This window comes from Prosopis cineraria, unplaced genomic scaffold, assembly GCF_029017545.1.
Source record: "Prosopis cineraria cultivar Desert tree isolate PC_DT_omini unplaced genomic scaffold, ASM2901754v1 PC3, whole genome shotgun sequence".
In the NCBI taxonomy this organism is placed as follows: domain Eukaryota; kingdom Viridiplantae; phylum Streptophyta; class Magnoliopsida; order Fabales; family Fabaceae; genus Prosopis; species Prosopis cineraria.
In genome coordinates this window covers 2459359-2481830 of record NW_026555334.1, presented here as the reverse complement: position 1 = coordinate 2481830, position 22472 = coordinate 2459359, and the positions used below count along the sequence as shown (strand labels likewise).

The window sequence follows — 22472 nt, the reverse complement described above, 5'->3', positions numbered from 1 at the left end:
AGTGTGTAACATCCTAAGTTTCCTAAATAGTAATTATTAGTGTTTCCAAGGGTAATTTGGTCAATTTAGATAAATTATTGATTGATGAGGTTTATGGGAAACTAATATAGTTTTTAGATCCTTGGACAGCCTTAGAAGAGGACTAGCTCAATGTTTGAGCGGGCTATAGCATGGAAGGGAGTTTAAATTTTGGTGTGACTTTCTATGCCATGTATCGCGGGGGGCTGTGTCAATGCGCTGCAACGCACGGGTAAAATCAACACTTATCAGACATGAAAATAGACTGAAAATAGAAGAAAGAAAAAGAGATAATGAGAGAGCGACGGAGAAGAGAGTGTTTTCTGCTAGGGCCCGATCCCTAGGCCACGTTGGGACTATTTAGAGCTTAAATCACCATTAGATAAGTTCCACATTCCCTCTCTTTCCCTATTTATGTGAAATTTTTGACTTAAGTAGTTGTGTGGGGCTTGATCTTGGTTCCTTTAGATTTAGACCAAATCCATTAGTTTATTTAAGGTCTTGGGGAGTTAAATCAAGCTTCTAACCCTAAGTTTATGAGTTTTATGATGATTGAAAATTTTTGTTGAGGGTTTAGACGAACCCTAGGCATAATCTGGAGGTTTTGAGATAATGTAGGGAATTGGCTAGTGATTTTGGTGTGTTAGGATGTTTAATGGGATGATTAAAGTGTTTAAGAATGGTTGGTATTGTTAGAAATGAAATTTGAGTGTTATGAGTACTTAGAACCTAAAAAATTCAAGGTTTATCCAAAGTGATAATTAACAATTGTCACTTAATTGTAAGATTGAGTGTTGCTTGAGCTAACTTGTGCGTATAAATCGTGTGGAGCTAACGTTAAACCCTTTTGTGTAATAAAGGGTTGAGGTAACAGAATAATTTACATTGATTGATTATATTAATTAACTGTTTGTGAGTAGATAAATATATGTGTTTACATGTGTTTTGAAAGCTTGCCATATTGTGAAAGATGATTTTCTCGTGCGTTAGAAACTACTTTCGAGATGATAAAGAGTTGTGAGTTCTTATGTGAAAATTTGTGACTTCTCATAAGGGTGTGAAATGTGTGGTAATTTGAGCATGATCATGTTAAAGGGTGGGAGTTCACTCGTAGGAAGGAGTAGTGAAAGTCCATATAACATGTATCTCCTTAGTGTCTAGTGAGGCACGGTATTGGAGATTTTCTCTTTAGTATCCATGTAGGATACAGTATTGGAGAGTGACACTCCTTAGCATCAGTGATACGATGTTGAAGTAACGACACCTTGATTCATGTGCAATAGGGGAAACTATAGTTCAAAAGTGGAATAGGACGCGTTTGGTTGAGTGATCCTACCACTAAAAGTGAGCTCGGACCATTGTAGATGTGCACTTAGTTCAAAAGCCTATGGTTTCAGTCAGGATGATATGGAGGCTTGGATGGTAGAATGATCTTGTTAGTGGTAAATGATTTGTGTTAATGAAAAAGAGTTTGTTATAATATATAAAAGTATATTTTGGAGTATTATAGCTTTACTCTCTTATGGTTGTGCATGTTAATTAATAGTAGTGAATTATTCTGTTACTAAGATGTTTATCTCACCCCGTGGTTATATTTTATAAGTGAGGGTTCCGGTAGGGCCAAGGGGAAAGAAGGGGTGTCTGAAGAGTAAAGAGCATAGTTGTATAGCTCTTCCCTTTCGTCTTTTTTGGGTTGTAACGAACATTGTCAATATATAATGCCAACTTAGGAATATGATATTATTTTAGAATATCACTTGTATAATTTTATGGTAGGTGTGTGTATCTTGGTCCAAGGTTAATGTTATGTATACTTGGCTAAGTTAGAATTACAAGTGATATAATTGAAGTGATTTATATGTCAAAATGACCGAGTTGATTTGTGTGTTAAATTTTATCCACCCCTTTGTGTTATTGTCAAATAGGAGTTTGGTGGTCATTTTGAGTGTGATTTCTTACTTGTGTTATATGAATGAATTGTCATGTTGTGTATAGTTCATTTAAGGTGGTCAAAGTATCTCTATGACTGATGGCATTCGGTATTGTAAGTTGGACACCTTTGTATGTGTTTTGAGGTGAAAACAAACCATTTTGGGTTCGGTATGCATCTTTTTAATGGATGATTGTTTGAGTGTGAGATTAATGCCATTAGTTAGAGGGCTTGAAGACCTTCGTGTGGATACTTGAACCGTCCAAATCGGACATCAAATGGAAAAACAACGCGCTTTAGAAGTTTGGAGAGCTGTCATGGTAACAATCTGCTGCCATGACAGTAGGTGCGCGCCACGGTGCAAGTGGCCTTCAAGGAACTTGTCCCTTTATGCCATCAGCCGCGGCAGATGGGCTAGATTTTTGAAAAATGGCTTGTTTCAGTTTGTCTTGAAGTGGTTTGATTTCTATACTTTTGTATTAGTTCTTAATTTTTTTATCATGGTTTGAGCTCACACAACATTTTTGAAATGAGTTTTCTTAGGATCCCATTATTTTAACTAATTATCTTTTAAATTCTTGGATTGGGATAACTTCTTCTTAGGATTTTATCTAATCCAACACAGTGGACCAGTGCCACCTCACTGCCATATCACTGTTACATCATTTGTCACTATCATGTCAAATATTATTAGCTTCAATTGTGCCTTAGCTAGGTTCGAACTTGCAACTTCATACTCCCTAGTGCTTTTGTGTCCATCTTGTTACCAGTTGAGTTGAAAGGAATCTTTGGTCTTAATTGATAAATTAAATATATAATACTTAACCACACACACATATATTAATAAATATATTATTTAAATTATTATTAAATATATTATTTAAATTTACTTATTTTTATAACATTATATTTATTTATTAATATGGAAAAATAATTTATATATAATAATTATTTCTATTATATTTTATTTAAAAAATTATTTTTGATGATAAATTTAATATTAAATTTAAAAATATTTTATTATCATTATATATTATATTATAATTTGTATCTACATAATATATAATATTTTAAATTTTTATTTTTTAATTATTTTATTTTATTTTATTTTTAAATAAGAATAATTAAGTATACAATTTAAATTATTATTAATAATATACAAATTATTTTAAATTATAATTTTTAAATTATTTATTTATTGCATAATAATAAATGATTAAATAAATTATATATAAATATATATTGTAAATAATAAAATTAAATTAAAAATAATTTGTGACAGAATTAGGAACGAAATTATGACAGAAAGCTTTGTGACAGAATTTTTTGTCACAAATTTCATCACTAAATCAGAATAAGATATTCTAACCATTAGCGATAAAATTTTTTGTCAGCAAATTCTACCAATAAATTATTTTTGATGGATTAGCGACGGAATAATGATAAAATTTTAACAACAGAACATTCCATCATTAAATTCCGTTGCTAAATTAGCGATGGATTAGCAACAAAAATTTATCTCGTCACTAAATTTTATTACTACTCCGCTATTTTTTTGTAGTGTTTCTTGTATAACATGATTGTGCCCAAATTGGAAGAACAGCCAAATATGATTGACTTTGAGGACCATAACAGAGATATGGAAGGCAATGAAAAACCATTTGTGAGATATGTTGAGCAAGCCTTAAGTGAGATTTGGAGGATGGTATCAAGATTGACCAAATCATCAACAAGTTTCATTTAGAAGGTATAGCTTAGCTTCTTTTTCTTGTTAAATCCATATAAGTGTGTCAACTTATTATGTTACATCAAATTTTCTTTTTTCCTTTTAAATTGAACATAAATTTTTCTAATCATGATATCATTCTAGCTCTTGTAAAAATGTACCATCTCTTCTTTAGGATTCGCTTGCACTTGAATTATTCATGTGTAGGGATGTTAAGTGTGAGTTGACTTGGTTTAATATGTGAAAAGTTTCATATCAGATAGAGTTAGGTTGGAGAACAGATATATAAATGGAAAAGATCCATAAACTCAATATCTTAATATTTTAAGTTAAGACAGTGTCATACCATGTGTTCTCTTAGTACTGTTGGATGACCTACCTGTGTTCTTTCCCTTTCTAAGATGGTCTTTATATATGAACTAAGAATTTAATGTCATCTTGTATGACAAACATGTATGATCAATGAATTGAGACTTATAATTCAAAGTATTATTATATAGAGTTATTTTTTTCAAGTACTATTATACAAGCTAATGAAGATAATCATTTGTATGCCTTTAACAATCATTTATAACCTTCCGGTAGTTGGGATTATATAAAACCTTTTGGAATACTTGTTTTTCTCACAAGAGAACGAGCAATCAAAAATAGAAATTGTTGAACTCAAGAAGCCACCCTTGATGGAGGAAATTGCCATCCCTTGTGTTACAGAACTCTCAAACTCTGGAATCTGTTTCTCACCCACTAATAATGGAGCAATTTATAGCATCAGATTTGATGAAGAAGCAAACACACTTCACCTTCCCACAATAGCCATAGACATCAACAGTCAAGTGTTGCTTAGAAACTTGGTTGCTTATGAAGCATCAATTACATGCAGTGGCTGGCCCCTTATTTTTACAAGATACACAGAATTAATGAATGGGATTATAGATTCTGAGGAAGACATAAAGATTCTGAGAGAAGAAGGGATTGTTTTAAACCACTTGAACAATGACGAACAGGCGGCTATCCTGTGGAATGGGATGAGCATGTCTGTTAAATTGATAAAAGTACCATTCTTGGATAAGATCATTGAAGATGTGAACAAGTACTACAATGGCAGGATGAGAGTTAAAACTTGGAGACTTATGAAGCTTTATGTGTTTCGTTCATGGCAGTTTCTGACATTTCTAATTGTTGTATTGATCTTGCTCTTGATGTTCTTTCAAGCTTTCTGCTCTTTTTATGGATGCAATAGCAGGAACCATACCAAGACAATTAGATGATTCAATAGTGGAGTAATGAGCAAGACTCATTTTTCTCCAAGAATCTCGTATCTTCTATATAGTTACAATGTATCGTGGTTGGACTTGGTTGTATGATTTGGTTTCATGACCTAGCAGTTCATTGCTATGTGAAGCTCTTCATTGATATTCATTCTGGATTTGGTTTGGTTTAGGATGATTGCCATTAGTATTGGAAACGTATTTAGTTGAAATTAATAAGTCTAAACTCAAAGTTTGAAAAAAAAAATTGTTTCTAATTTCTGATCATAATTGTTACCACTAATTGATTGAAATTTTCCCTTTTGAAATGATGAAGAAAAATTACTCATAGATCAATTTTAACAAAGTACATAAATTGTGCAAAAATAGGAATAATAGACAAATAAAAATGATCTTAAGGACTAATAGAGTAGATATACAGGAAAGATGAACAATCATTCATAAATTATCACCACAAAAAAAAAGATTTTAATGATGATTTTTGGTAGAGACTTTTAATTTAATGATCATTGTAGTTAAGGGTGAGCAAAACCAAACCAAAACCAAAACCAAAAATTGAATCGGATCGAATCGAATTTTCATTATTTGATTTGGTCTATTTGATTTTTCAGTTCAATTTGATTTTTTTTTTAAATATTTTGATTGATAGATTTAGTTCGGTTAGTAAAATTTAAAATCGAATAGGCCGAACTGACCAAATTATGTATAACTTATTAGTTTATAAATTATTAGGTGGAACTCCTCCTATTTGAGGCTGCCTTTAGGAGGTTTGAGGATAAGGACCCTTATTTTAGGATTGATCTTGAAAGTGGGGAGGGAGTGCCTAATGTTAAAGATTAGGCAAATGTAAGAAAGATGACACTGTTTCTAAGTCATTTCTATGAGTTGACTTTGCGTGTTTCTAGTTCTTCACTTGTTACATTCAATGAATTTTTTCATGAGATTTATATGTTATTCTGCCTTTTGGATGAGCGGAGAAAATGTGATGATTTGGAGTTTTCTTCAATGGCTTATAAAATGAAAGAAAAATTTGATAAGCATTGGGGAGATCCTTCAAAAATCAATAAATTGATGTTTGTGGCTACTATTCTTGATCCTCGGTATAAGCTTGAGTGGGTGCAATATTCACTTTGTAAGATGTATTATAGTGAGGTTGGACAGCAAGTTGGAAGGCAATTGAATGATTTGCTCATTTCTTTATATAATGAATACAAAGAGCGTGTCTCTCCTTCAAAGCAAGTTGAAAAGAAGTAATTATTTAATTGCTATCAATCTGATGAAGATGATGACCCAGCTATGAAAGTTAAAAAAATTCTTGAACATGAAAAGAAAAAATTCATGAGTGAAAGGCTTGATGAGAGAACTAGTAGGACAGAAGTTGACAAGCATTTGGCTGAAAAAATTGAGATGGATAAAGATGATTTTAATATTTTAAGTTGGTGGAAGTTGAATGGGCCTAGATTCCCCATTCTCTCTCAATTGGCAAGGGATGTTTTGGCTGTCTCAATTTCTACTGTTGCTTTTGAGTCTACTTTCAGCACTGGAGAACATGTGCTAGATTCATTTAGGATCTCCTTAACTCCTAAAGTTGTGCAATCTCTTGTTTGTGGTCAAGATTGGCTTCACCACTCACTTCTAGTTCTAGTAAAAAAGAAGATAGATGATGCACAAAAGATTGAGAGAGGTAATTTATTATGTGTTATATTGTTTTAAATTTAATTAAATGATATTAATATTAAATACTTTATTTATGTTTAGATCTTTAAAAAATTGCTATAGAAGTAAATGTGGATGTACTATGAGCCTTTATTCTTAATGACTTGAGGTAATTATTTTATATGTTAGCTTTTTTTCTATAATTTTGATATAAAATTCATTAATAATTCTTGGCTTCTTATATGATTTTTACTTGTGTAATGTAGGTTGCAAGATGCTAGTGCTATGGTACTCCATTTACGAAGGCTGCTCATTTTATTTTGCTTTACTAATCTGGATATTTGATTATTGTAATGGTTTAATTTTAATATTTTGAAGACTTATTGGTTTCTATGACTGGATTATATGGCACATGTGTAATGATTGGATTATGGAGTGTTTGGTTTTAGCATAGCTATGATTAGATTAAAAATATATGATTGTGCTATGATGTAACTTACATGTGTCTGTTTTGTTGGATTGTGACTGGATTAAAAATTCTGTCAGCAAGCATATGTGATTGGATTAAAAATTTTGTCATCAAGCACATGTGATTGGAATGAATTAAATCAAGAAGAAAATTTTGGATTGTGCTATAATCCAGTCACAGGCATACTGTTTTGTCTTTTATTTCATCACTCACGTGTCTGTTTTGTTACAATCATATATTTAGCATGGTTGTGACTGGATTATGGGGCCATTATTTGATGATCTATGGCTATTTATTTGTAGTTGTTTATTTGATCATCCATGCCTTTATAATATTTGGGCTTTATATCATATGGGTGTAATTAAAATGGGCTCATATTGCAAAAAACAAATAGAAAAAAGGCCCAATTTTGTAGTGTTGTTTTGTTTTAATATTTTAAAAAATGGGCCCAATTTCAAGTAGCCCAATATGAAACCAAAAAACCGAATTAACCGACCAAACCGAATTATCAAATTTCGGTTTGGTCCTTGTTCGGTTTGATTGGTTTGTTCAGTTCGATTTGGTTTTCATTTTCAGTGTTGTTCGGTCGATTGGTTATGCATATTTTGTTACCGAACCGAACCGAACCAACTGAAGCTCACCCTTGATTGCAGTGAAGTTTAAGCTTTACTCAAAATTCTTATTGCTAGAATTTTAATTTGCCCTTAAGTTCTCTTATAGTTTTAGGCTTGTGAATCCAACTTCTTTTTCTGGTTAAACAATCGATATAGGTGTAACAACTTATGTCATCAGATTTTCTAGTTGTGATATCATTTTGGCTCCTGTAAAAATATACCATCTCTTGTTTAGGATTCGCTTGCACTTGAATTATTTATGTGTTGGGATGTTAAGTGTGAGTTAACTTGGTTTAATGTATGGAAAAGTTCCACATCGGATAAAATTGGGTTAAAGAAGAGATAGATCTGTGGAAAAGATCTATAAGCTCAATGCCTTAAAGTTTTGAGTTAAAATATAGTGTCATACTATGTGTCCTCTTGGAATTGTTTGGTGACCTAGCTGTGTTTTTCCCCTTTCTGAGATGCTCTCTATGAACTATGAATTTAATGTCATTTTGTATAACAAACATGTATGATCAATGACTTGAGACTTATAATTCAAAGTATTATTATGTAGAGTTATTGTTTCAGGTATTGTTATACAAGCCAATGAAGATCATCATTTGTATGCCTTTGACAATCATTTGTAACCTTTCGGTGGTTGGGATTATAAAACACCCTTTGGAATACTTGTTTTTCTCACAAGAGAATGAGCAATCGAAAACAGAAATTGTTGATCTCAAGAAGCCAGCCTTGATGGAGGAAATTGCGATCCCTTGTGTTACAGAACTCTCAAACTTTGGAATCTGTTTCTCACCCACTAATAATGGAGAAATTTGTAGCATCAGATTTGATAAAGAAGCAGCCACACTTCAACTTCCCACAATAGCCACAGACATCAACAGTCAAGTGTTGATTAGAAACTTGGCTGCTCATGAAGCGTCAATTACAATGCAGTGGCAGGCCACTTGTTTTCATAAGATGCATAGAATTGGTGAATGGGATTATAGATTTTGAGGAAGATGAAAAGATTCTGAGAGAAAAAGGGATTGTTTTAAACCATTTGAACAATGATGAACAAGTGGCTAACCTGTGGAATGGGACAATCATGTCCATTAAATTGACGAAAGTACCATTATTGGATAAGATCATTGAAGATGCGAACAAGACTATTAGATGATTCAGTAGTGGAGTAGTATACAAAACTCATTTTTCACCAAGCATCTCGTTTCTTCTATATGGTTACAGTGTATTGTGGTTGGACTCGGTTGTATGATTTGGTTTCATGACCTCACAGTTCATTGCTATGTGAAGTTCTTCATTGATATTCATTCTGGATTTGGTTTGGTTTAGGATGATTGCCATTAGTATTGGAAACGTATTTAGTTGAAATTAATAAGTTTAAACTCAAAGTTTGAAAAAAAAAAATTGTTTCTGATTTCTGATCATAATGGTTACCACTAATTGATTGAAATTTTCCCTTTTGAAATGATGAAGAACAATTACTCATAGATCAATTTTAACAAAGTGCATAAATTGTGCAAAAATAGGAATAATAGACAAATATAAATGATCTTAAGGACCAATAGAGAGGATAGGAAAGATAATGAACAATCATTCATAAATTATCACCACAAAAATGAATGAATGAAGATTTTAACGAAGATTTTTGGTTGAGGATTTTAATATATCCTTGCAGTAAAGTTTAAGCTTCACTCAAAATTCTTGCTGCTCGAATTTTAATTTGCCCTTTGGTTCTTTTCTAGTTTTAGGCTTGTGATACTTGTTCTTGGACATTTAGAATGCCACATTGGACCCTGACGAATTGGATTGGATTATGTATTTCGACTTGCTCATGGTGTTGGGCTTGACTGTTTGACTGAAGGGTTGAAATAAATATGCTTTGATTAATAGAAATTTGAATTTGATCAATTTTTTTATTTGCATATATACAAATTTATAGATTTGAAAATTCATTTCTTATTATATTTCCTTTATAATTTTAAACTATATTTACATATATGCATTCAGACATTTGAATTTTTAATACCTTCAAGTCTCTTGTTTTATTTGTGTTTTCACTAATGAGATCTCTTTGACTCCAGTATTTTTTTTTTTAATTTTTGGTTCTCATCTCTCATTGATTAAAAATAGAGGTAAATTTATCACTTTCAACTTTTCATTTTTGTTTCAAATCTTAACCCATCTCTTCTTCATTTGAATTTTTTAAAACTACCTAAATAAAGAATTTCAAATACATAAATTTTAAGTGTAAGATTTGAAATATATTATTTAAAATTTAAAATTCAAATCTAAATCCATCAATCCAAATAATACTTAACCTTACGTATGTCTTATGAATATGCCATCTTCCTGTTGTTTGTTCCTGTCGTCTTTTCAAGAATGCATTTAACTGTGAGAAGCAAGCTCACATTTAAAGGGAAAAAAACGGTTTAGTTAGTGGTCAAGTTAGCTTAATATTCTTTGCTTTTCATCAAAGAATAATCAATTCTTAGAATTATAATCAAATATATTTAATTATTATATATCTTTAATTTAGAGATGATGTCCTTTGATGTGGATATATATAATGTTGAATAATAGCAAGGATTTTCATCAATGTTAACCACAACTCTAAAGATTGATGATTTAATTAATTAAAAAAAATATTTATAAGGCCTTCGGCTCAAGTTAACCATAATTTTATTAAGGACCAGAACTTATGTTTTATTTATTTTTTTCCTCTTCACACTTGAGCACCTTGTCTTCACAATTTAACAATCTTCAAAATTCTTGGTCAAGAAGTTCAATTGCATCATGAATATTCGGAATATCAAAGGTGTGGGACCCTCCAAAAGTCGAGCTTCCAGTTATTGATAGATCATGATGGGATAGATTTTCATATAGTAGTAAAACAGCACAGCAACGAAATCATAATTTCAAATGACTTCATTAAGATACAAAGCTGAATAAAAGAAAAGAAGACGAACAACATCCATGAATGGTTATGATTGAAGGTTGCAACAACACAATCCTTCACTTGAAAGATTTAAAACAACAATTCATCTAAAGGTGAAATTCAAACACAATGATGTGGCCCTTTATATAGATTTAGAGATACCAACTAATTAATTAGGTGATTAAAGACTTATGAATAACATCCTAATATTCCAACAGTAGCTGGAGCTGTTGATAACAAAAGAGATGAATAGTTGTGAGAAGAATATATATAATATGGAGATAAAGTGATAAAGTGTTTGATCAGAGAATAAGCTTCTCAGATTCTCTATTGCTGGACTGGGGTCTCTCGAACAAAATAGCTCTCATAAGATCGATGTAGAGGGGGAACTGAGCAACGCCAAAGAAAGTAATAGGCAAGATAGTGACGGCATAGAGTGGGAAAACAACCTGCTGGAGGTGTTCCCTGAGCAAGAAGAAGAATGCGGAAGAGAAAGAAACCAAGACAGAAGCGATGGACACGAAGAGGCAACTCAACCCCAAAAGAACTTTGAGAGGCAAATCTTTGCGGAAATCTCGAGGTTGCTGGCGAGAAGTGAGGATGGAGAGGAACATGACGAGAGAGGTGATGGAGCAGGAGAGAGCCAAGAGGGATGTGAATGCAAACAAGTTGAAAGCCGGGTGGCGCTCCAAGTAAGGTTTGCCGGTCTCCTCCTGAGTACCGCCGGGGATAGTGGTGGCCGTGGCGAAGGCCACGCCTGCAATAAGCGCAGCCACCACGGAGCATGATTCCGACGTGCTCTTCAGCCACCCAATGCCTTCATCGAGCAGATCCTTGTTATCACGTACGAAAATGTCCTGCGGTGTCTCGTTGCTCTTGTTTTTGAGGAATTGCATGTGCTGCGGCATTTTCTCCTTCATAAACTAGAAATACAAGAAATTAAAGCTCACGTCAATATAAACATGCATGCATTGCATGACATGAAACCATGCATGGATTGAATTAATTTGATTGAGGAGGAGGAAGAATATTAGAAATGATACCAGAAACCATTTCACTTCCCACTGCATTTGCAAGGCAGAACCAGCAATATGCCAGGGCTTGTAATGCGAGAGCTTGGCGGCCAAGTGGAGGATCGTGTTGCCGTCTTTGTCCGCACGTCCCACGTGGCTTTCCCACAACGTATTCTCATTCAGGTACTTCTCCAGATGATCAAATACATGTGGTTGCCTGTTCTCCACAGTCACATGCAATACATTTTGGTCTAGCAAGTTTGTTTCGTGGATCGCCCCTGGTTTATATTTCAGAATTTTCTTCAATATTTCCAACACCCCATTTTTCGCTGCAACAAACAATGCCGACTCATTTCCCCCTTCATTTTCCTCCTCTTCATCACACCCTACAAATCAGTCCAATCAATCTATGGGCTATGACAGCGGATTATTCTTCTTTCAAGTTGAGAATTCATGAATTTCAAGAAATTTTCCGTTTCAAAGAAGAGATTAAAGATTTCAAGTTTTATAAAAGAAAATATTAAAAATAATAAATTCATGAATCTGAAGTTCAAAGGATTTAAGTCCATGGGTTATACATATATAACATTTCATTTATGAATATATATAGGAGTCCCACGGACAAGCAATAAAAAATATATTTTTAACATAAAAATAATTAATAAATATTTAAAATTAAATATACATTTATTTTTTATACAACTCACATAGGCTCAGGCAGCATCTGGTTAAATTCAAGCTTCCAGATCCATTACCCTTTCTTTTGCACAAGGGTGTGAGCTTGTCCAACTTGCTGGTGTTTTGAAACGTCAGTTCTGTCAGGAAGAGAGGAGAAAAAACACTTCTGAGACTGTCTTTCATCATCTCTTAGCTCTCATTTCTCATATCTTTATTTCTTTCTTGTTAATTTTTTAATGAATATTTCACTAGACAATGCTCCCTTCGAACCAATCAGCCAAAATGTGGTAACCTGGGTTGGCAAAATGGGAGACCATTTAGAGACAGGTTACCCACACCGCTTAGTTCCGAGCTTGCCACGGACTAGTCCACACAGCCTCCTTTTAGATATTATTTTCTCCCAATATAACCAGAATAGTTCTTTGAAAAAGATTTGTTTCTTTAATAATAAAAAAAGTATGCAAATTAGATGTGAGAAAGTAACTTTAATGATAAAAAATGTCAAAGATTAAAGAATACTCCTTGAAAAAAATATTTATAATACCATTCCCTCCTTCCTTTATTATTACAAGACACTTTCTATTACCAATAGTGATATATATATTTGTATATGTATACCTCACACACACTGTTTTCTCAACAGGGGAAGAGAGGGAGAGTAATTTCTATTACCAATACTTTGCTTGTTCTGTTTGCCATCAACACTTCGTTCCCCCTTTTGGTTCGCATTATCACCTGCAATTTGCCCAAATTAAAGTGTTTTCCATATGCACAATCAATAGTGATATATATATATATATATATATATATATATCTCACTCTCTCACACAGTTTTCTCAACAAGGAAGACAGGGAGTCATTTATACTACTACCTATATTTTGTTGGTTCTGTTTACCACCAACACTTTGTTCCTTCCCCCTTTTGGTTTACATTATCACCTGCAATTTGCCCAAATTAAAGTGTTGCAATGTATGCATAATCAATCGTGATATTTATTTTTAGGATATTTTATTTTCTTGAATGTAATAATTGTTAGTTAGAAAGAATAAGTGTAGTTTGGATAACATCCAAGGAACAGAAGCCCAAAAAGTTCATAAAGGTGTATTGGATATGATCTATTCATTAATGTTGGGCATAACTTATTTAATAAGAAGTACTCCCTCCATTTCAAAATATAAGCATTTTCTCTCAGCTATTTTGATTCAAAATATAAGTAACTTAATACATATAAAAATTATTTTTTTCATTTTATCCCTTATATTTATTAATTTAGATCCTTGTGTCAAATTATCTTAATTCATTATGAGGTGCATTGGTGATTGGGACTGAGAGTAAAAGAGGGAAAACAATATATATATGACTTTATTTGATATGCAAATTTTTGCTAAAAACTGTTTATATTTTAAACCTGAAAGAGTCTATGCTATAGCACATAATTTACTTTTTCGATCTGTAAACCATTTTGGTGGGTATATAACTTGAGTGGGACACAATATCTCTTCAAAAACTAGAAATTATCTCGGCAAAACCAACTCATTTAAATAGGTAGTCCATTAAGCATCTCTTTCTACTCAACGTGTTGTGTAAAGATTAAAGAAAGGTTTAAAAAAAAAACAAAGAAAAGATCAATATCTCCATGACATATAATGATGGGTGGGTGAAGAGCGAAAAACCTTTTCGGCCATCGGTCTTAGGATCAGGTTTGGGTATCCTATAGGCTTTGACACCACCTCCAACATATGCTACATCTTTATGCCTCCAAATTTCATCCAGTATTTGACCGCACCAAACGTACTTTTCTTTCTTCTTCCGACAATTCTTTAATAATCCTTAATTAATATAAACAGCCACAAGTGCATATAACAGAGAATTAAAAACACTATCAATTATGAACAGAACAGTTTGTTATTAGGTACAGAAAGAGAGAGTACTGTACCAAAGACAGGCCAAATAATAAAACGGGCGAATGCCATGAAAGTGTCACAACATGTCCGATAATTTTTTGGAACAACATTTTCACGTTCATAGATGTAATCACTTGGGTTTTCTGCATCCGCTATGCTTTCGGGAACAGCTATGACAAGACATGAACTTTGTTTATTTTTCAGATCATAATTATAAAGCAAAATTAAGATAAACAAAATAATTGCTTTTCGTAAACGTGAACTTGCCAGTCTGCTGGGATTCTGTTGGACATGATTTTGACTGATGGTTGGTGCACCTCAACGGTTTCACGAATATACCTTCCGCATGAAAATGGAAAATATTTAAATATAAACAATAATTACAATATTGATTTTTTTTTTATTTTTTTACAAAAACAAATAATACTCCCTCCATTCTTTTTTATAGGCCAAAATAGACAAGAGTTGGACTTTACTATTTATGAAACAATAGAATTTACAAAATTTAGGTAGTAATTAATGTGATTTCTCAAAAATACCCTTATAAAAATAATGGCCTTAGTTAATAATTAAGAGTGTGTGAGAAGGATTTAATTAAGGGCATTTTTGGAACGGAGGGAGTATAATTAAGGGGAGCATACATGCGTACTAATGATGAAGAGGTCAATTATATTTGCTATGCTTCTCTGGCCCTATTTATGTTATAGAGATATAAGATTAATTTTGATTATATTTATAGGATACTTAATTATTTACTAATTTTGTATTTATACCCTTATTAAATGTTTGAAAAAATTATGAAAAATAATATTTTTTATTAGGAGATAGAGGTGGAAACTTATTAAATTTTAAGACAAAGTTAATAAGATTTAAGGTTTTCTTTTATTCTAATAAAACATAGTAGAAGTGACTCATAAATAAAATTAGAAGAAGTACTTACACTTGTATGCCAACTTGGTATACCATCTAAAATTGCTGCTGCTCTCGAAGCCAGAAGGTTTGTCGGCTAGGACATGGAGAGGCGTAATTCCCTTTTCATCCACGGAGCCCACAATGCCCTCCTTGTACATTTGAATGATTTCAAATGCCAACTCTGTGAACATGCATACGTGAGCATGAATTAATCAATAAATAAATCATTAATTAGTTGTAAATTTAAAACAAGTCCGCCTCCTACTATATTTACCAGTTAAATTTAGAAATTTACAACTAATTGCATCTGTTTTTTTTTTTTTTAAAAAAGAATAGTTCAAAGTACTTGAAACAGAACTAGTCATTAAACCAATTAAAACAATGGTTTAAGGATGAATGATCCAATCGTAATTGAACCAGGGTCATCAACCCAATTGTGATTTAAGAAAATAATAATTAAAATATACTAAAATAATAATATATAACATTGAACCACACACGACCCAATAAAACAGAAGTTATTAAACCACACAACCGACGGAAATTTTTTACCCCTCTGCTGTTTAGAGTTAGAACTATGTCATTTCAAGCTTAGCAAAGAGAGGGAAAAAAGATAAAATTCAACCCGCTTGACCCATCCAAAAATTCATTGGTTTGACCAAACAATCTAAGTTACTCCCTTCACGTTCAAGTATAAGAGAAACTAACTAATTCATGTAGTTTAAGAAAGTTAGTTAAGTATAATAATTATGCTATAATAATTATGCTTATAATTAAAATTTAATTTGGACTAAATTATTCTGATATTTAATGAAACAAATTTATCTATTGAAAATGAGTACTAACTTTATAAGGAACAAGTTGAAAAGATATAATAAATATTTCTTGAAATTTATAATTGTATTAATAAATAAAAAATAAAAAGAAGCCGGAGTAGTTTCTTCTGGGGAGTAAAATTTACATACCAAAGTGGTCTCGGCTGATGGTGCAATGAAGGACGGTCTGGCCATCACTTGTTCTTCTGCAAGGCCCAAGAGACTGGTCGGCGCAGCGAGATTGGAGGTAAAAGAAAACATCCTTATGTCCATTTAAAGCAGCCAAGAACATAGGAGTCTCTCCTTTTTGTTCCGTTCTTCAATCAACACGTGTCCTTGACGATGATGATCAACTTCAATGATGCACTTACACATCTGGAGCGACCCTATGGATGCTGCACAATGCAACGCTGTGTCCCCTGCAACATTCTGTTGTTTCAAACTCTCCAACGCCGACGGCGTCTGCTCAATTTCACCCACCAGCTGCTCAACGGCTTCTGCATTGTTGCCGTTCGCCGCCACGTGCAATGCCGTGTCTTCATGGCTGTTGATCTGCATCTTGTGAATCTCTGAATCGTTTTCGTATGCCGCCACCACTTCACTCCATTTACCTTCTAACGTCGAATGGTATAAATTCAGCCCCGTCATCGAAACAACTTGACTGTCCATAAATGAATCAAAGTGTTCCATTTTGCAGCAATGCGACAATTACTAGCAAAACTGTCGATGTCGTGAGGTAGTAGTCACTTTGGTGCGTGGTAGCCTTTTGTACATGATTAACTACCAAACTCATGTCCCTTATGTCTGAAAAAGCACAGAGCAGGAATCTCGGGGAAGCATTTGCAATTGGGAAAATGACATTAAGTCCCAATAAAGTCATTTTATTCAAGTAAATTCCTAACAAATTTTAAACCCCTAGATCTCAACTGGTATTTTTAAATGTAAAGTCAAGTCCCAACAAATTTAGGAGATAAAGTCACAAAATATAAAAATATATCAAATTTAGGAGACAAATTTGCAATTGTGTCGTCTTGAATCTGCAACTTAATTCTAGTTTTAGCACGAACAAGAATTTTGATGATTAAATTTGAAAAGTAACATGTCATCATCTAATAACTTCCAGGAACTTTCAACTTAATTTGTCTTGTTAAATTTGTCACTCATTTTCTTAAATTTAAAACTAGGAAAAGATTACATTACATAAAAATATCAGTTAAGGATGTATTGGACTTATTTTATATTTTGAAATTTGTTAGGGCATTACCTGAATAAAATGATAATCCTTTTTGAACTTAAATGCCATTCTTCCATTACAATAATATGACCTTTGCTTGTATGGAAGGGCAAAGTATTATTATCTTTTGCTTTTTAATTAGTTTCAATTTTGTTAATTATGCTGTGGAACACGTTGTTTACCACTTCAAATGGGACGAGCAACCCAAAATATATATATATATATATATATATATATATATATATATATATATATCTCGATGTTTTTGCTCTCAACTTTGTCATCTGTTTTAAGTCAGTCAATATATAATTGGTTATATATAATCGATCATATGTACCCTGGACATATTCTGAATTTCTGACGAATAGCTGCCAACACTCAGAGGGATGGAGCCTAGAAAATTTATTTGATTTGGAGGTAAAATTTATGACATACATTAATATACTACTTCGTTTTTAAATATAAACAAATTCGTTAAATATAACAATTATGTCTAGAATTAAGAAAACTGGATTAAATTATCCTAAATTAATAAAACAAATTTGTCTCATGAAAATAAATATTGATTTTATGAGGGACAATTTTAAAAAAATGTTACAAATGTTTTTAAAATTTATAATTTTGGTAAAGAAAAAAACAAATAAACATGTGACAGTTTCTCTTATGATAAAAAATGAAGGGAGTATATTTTTTAACATTCAACATAAAAAAAAATAATGTCTTATATTTCTAAAGGAGAGAGTATATATTTTACAATATAGAACATAACTTGAATAGAAGTACATACTGTTAGATTTTTTATATTAAATATGTTTAAGGATAGTATATTCCATTATAATAGCATAAGCCATTTGGTTAGATATTTTTCAAGCTTATATATTTATAATATATATTTTAATTTTAGATGTGAGACTTCTTTTATGTTCTAACATTTTTTCTACTACTTTTTTTCCTCATTTCTTCTTGTTGCCTAAGCTTGTACTTTTCTCAAGTCTATTTAATTTCTCCTTTTCTCTTTTTTTAATCTCTTTTTTTTCATCTTTTGTTCTTTAATTTTTTTCTTTTTTCCTCCTTTTTTGTTTTATTTTTGTCATGGATCGAATGGCTCATGATACCATATATTAGATTTCTTATATTAAGTATGTTTAAAGATAATATACTCTATCAAAATAGCTTAAGCTATTTGGTTAAATACTTCCTAAGTTTATATATTTATAATTTATATTCTAATCTTTAAATGTGAGACTTCTTTTATGTTCTAACACATACCATTAACACACTATTTTAAAGATTTGTTACAGATCTAAGAGTCTATAATCCTAAACTTATTTTGATATAATGTTCTTTTCAACTTTTAAAAATAGTGTCATGTTTTGCACCAAAAAAAAATAGTGTTATGTTGGCCCTATGTATAATTAACAAATGTTAACTTTGATAGTTAGTTAACTAAAAAATCACAAAAAAAGATCCAAAAATTACATAAAAGAACCAAGACTTGATCACTTTTTGTGATTTTTTAGGTCATTGTCTATAGTTTTGGATTATTTTTTATAATTTTTTTATCTTTTGCTATAATTTATTGTCAACTAATAGTGAAAGTTAAATTTTATTAATAATAAGGATAATATTGCACCGTTTTTTAAAATTGAGGGAAATATTGTACCAAAAATTTAGAGTCCTAGACATAGATCTATAGTTTAAGGTTAATAGCCCATTAACTCTTTCTTGTTAAATGCTTTTCCTCATTTAATTACTAAAAGTGTTTGTAGTTAGCTAATTAATTGACAATCTTGAAAATCACAAAATATTAATTGTGACTCGAGTGAGAGCTTTGAGCTTTTGTCTTATGCCGGGCGAAAATCAATCCCTTTATTTACCCATGTTTCACGTGTGCTTTTTTACTTAATGGATCTTGACTCTTAAACCCCCCCCCCAATCTCTCTCTCAAATATAAGACAATATATATATATATATATATTATATAATACTTCCTCAATCCCAATTTATGAGACATTTTTTAAAAGATTTGATATTTCAAATTATAAAACACTTGATAAAAATAAGATTTCACTATAATAATAATACTTTTTCAATATTATCCTTCTAATTATATTCTCTTTTAATATTCTTTCATAAATAAAATATTAAATGAAGGACATTTTTAAAAATTTATATTTTATTATTTTGAAAAAAATATTATAAAGTATATTTAATAATATTTATTAATTTGTATGCATAATTTTGAATAAAATGCCTTATAAATTAGGACAGTGGTACATATACCTATCAAGAAAAATAGATAGATAGTTAAGATTCTTAATTTTTAACATGGTCATTTTTAAATGTAGGGAAAATTATATTATATTATATATATATATATTAATGAAGCATAATAATAGGAGGCATGTATATATTTTTCATATCAAGGACTTATAAATCAAACCAGCAAAGGTAATGGTTTATGATTTCAAGTACAAGACATTTTTTCCTATAACACATTCACCAAGAAAACATTTAGTTTGCATTTGGATGGGTGGACTTAAGTGGAAAATTTGGTTTTAAAATCTCACATTTGAAATTCATAAATTCTAAATTCTTTGTTTGGATAATATAAAAAATTTTAAATTATAATATAAAATCCATTGTTTGGATCTAGAGTAAAATTTTAAATTTTAAATTCTATATTTAAATTTTAAAAAAACTTGAACAACGTTAGCAGTTCATTTCTAGTTAAAGTCGATGGTCTAAATAGCCAACTTCTATTAAGATCAGACTATCAATGCTGACTGGGACTGTAGCACCAATGACGACTAAGACTGGACGGCCGACTTCCATTGGATTAGACCGACGACGACAACTGGAATCGGATGGTTGACTTCTTCCGAGCCCAGACCAATGATGACGATTAGGATCAAACTAATGCGATGACTAGGACTGGACTGATGGCAACCACCGGAATAGGACGGCTGACTTTCACCAAGATCAGTGCGATGGCGACAATTGAGATCGAAGGCCACCTTCAATTGGGAGGCGATCAGGATCAAATTGCCATTTTTGATCGAGATTGTACCTACAACTAGGATCGAATAACCGACTCCCACCATGATTGGCTCAAAGACTTTGATGAGATCGGACTGGCAACTTTGACCAGGATTGGACAGCTGACGATTCGATCATGGTCAGCATTGACGGTCCAATCTCGGTAGCAAGAGGTCATTCGATCCCAGTCAACACAAGATGCTCAGTCTTACGGGTTTATTCATCCAGTCCTAGTTGTCATTGTCGGTACGATCCCTATGGAAGTTGGTTGTCTGATCCCGATCATCGCCAATGATGCAATCTTGGTGGCAGTTAGCTGTTAGGTAGAACTCGACCGTCTGGTCTTGATCATCGCCGTTTGTTTGGTCTCAGTTGAAGTTAGCCGTCCAATCCCAATCGTCATCGAGGTGCAGTCCTAGTAGAAGTTAAGGGCTTGTCTGGGTCATTATCAATGGTCTAATCTCTGTGGAAGTCTGTCATCTAGTTTGGGTCAGTGCCAACAATTTGGTCTAGATGGAAGTCGATAGTCTAGTCCAAATTGTCGCCTACACTCTAATCCCTATTAGCATAAACAGTTCGGTCCTAATGAAAGTTAGCCATTTGGTCTCGATTGGCACTAGCAGTGCAATCCCAGTAAGTAGCAACGGTTCGATCCTAGTCAATGATGACAACTTGGTTTCATCAGCTTTGGTGATCCAGTCCAATTACCATTGGAGGACCAATCAAGTCTTCATGAATTTTGGTCAAATTACAATAGAGATTGAGTTAGTATCTGAAATAATAAGGGTTTAGAAAAGATTTCAAATTACAAAAAGATTGAGGTTGAACTTGTATTTAGATTTGAGTCGAATCTAAATTCATACATTATTAATTATTCAAATAATAGATTTGGCTCAAATTTAAATCCATATGTATCTAAACATAATATTAGGTAATTGAGATCTCGAATTCTTTTTCAACTTTGCTTTTATTTAACACTTTTGACCATTAAGTATTTATTAGGACTTTAAAAAAAATACAAATGTATTAATTGCTCTTTAAATTCTAAGAAATTTCTTCTATTTACTTAAAGGAAGAAAAAAAGCCATATGTTTGAAACAAACGTAGTATTAATTATCCTTAAAATTATGTAAAATGTCTTATCTATTAAAATATATTACTTTCCCAAAAAATAAATCTTACATTTAAAACGAATGGAATATATATTACGTTCCTAGGGAGAGATAAAGTAAAGAGACTTCATCAAAATAAGAGATAAAGTACAAAGAAACGTAACTCCCACGAACATCATTCTCTATTTTATTATTTCGTATCATATGATGTCCTTTACCTCGACGTTTTCAGATATTTAATGGCACAAATCAGCTTATGGTTCCTACATGTCGTCGGAAAAAGAATAATTATTCTAAAGTAATTATCATTGTCAAATAAATATAATGGGCGTTTCAATGGACTATTTTACAGCTCACTTGGCTCGTGATTCTTTATAACCTCTCTATCTTTCTCTCCATTTCAAAGAAGAAGAAAATTATCTATACATAATTAAGTTCTTGACTAATTTCCTTCACAATAAATCAAGAACATTAAGCTTTGTGCAAACAAAACCATATATGCATTCGAATATGACAAAAAAGAACGGATATACTAGATCAATTACTAGACTAAATTAGCTTATTTAGAGAAGAAAAGAACAAATAGCTAGGTGGAGCCGGACAGAGTTAACTCGAATAAATAATTAAAGTTTAATAGTAAATAAAATGTAACAAAATGCTAAAAAGCCATAAATTCATATCTAGCCTATACAATTTAAAGTGTAATAATAAATAAAAAGTAACAAAAGCTAAAAGGCCATAAATTCATATCTAGCCTTCACACTTTAGCAATCTTGAAAGTTATAAAATTGGATAGAATTATTTGTCCTGCAACAAGCAATAATCATATAATTTATTCCGTTGTCTTCCATGAATTAATACAGACAGATATATTTTATTTTCTTTGCGGCTAAAGACTACAGAGAGAAACAAACTTGAATCCACACAAATATTATATCGGTTTAATTTACTGGCAAATTAAATAAATTTCTTGATAATCGATTGTTGATTTAATTTATTAGTTATATTTTTATTAATACAATAATTACAATTAATTTTTACGTTTCCCAATAATCATTTTAAAATACTACAAGAAATTAATTAAGAGACTATTTTGAAAGTAAATAGACAATTTAACAATAAGGGAAAAATTTATATATTTA

At 31.7% G+C, this 22472-nt stretch overlaps 1 protein-coding gene across 1 annotated transcript; it reads right to left on the bottom strand.

Annotated features, from left to right (window-relative positions):
- Nucleotides 1-10889: 10889 nt before the first annotated feature.
- LOC129304909 (uncharacterized) lies at nucleotides 10890-14122 on the bottom strand. The gene is made up of 6 exons (XM_054944754.1): nucleotides 13988-14122; nucleotides 13186-13252; nucleotides 12986-13048; nucleotides 12343-12450; nucleotides 11666-12021; nucleotides 10890-11545 (listed from the first exon to the last, which is right to left on the bottom strand). The coding sequence occupies exons 5-6, from the start codon at nucleotides 11690-11692 to the stop codon at nucleotides 10925-10927; spliced, it is 648 nt and encodes a 215-aa protein (XP_054800729.1). The 5' UTR covers nucleotides 11693-12021; nucleotides 12343-12450; nucleotides 12986-13048; nucleotides 13186-13252; nucleotides 13988-14122; the 3' UTR covers nucleotides 10890-10924.
- Between the last annotated feature and the right edge of the window lie 8350 nt (nucleotides 14123-22472).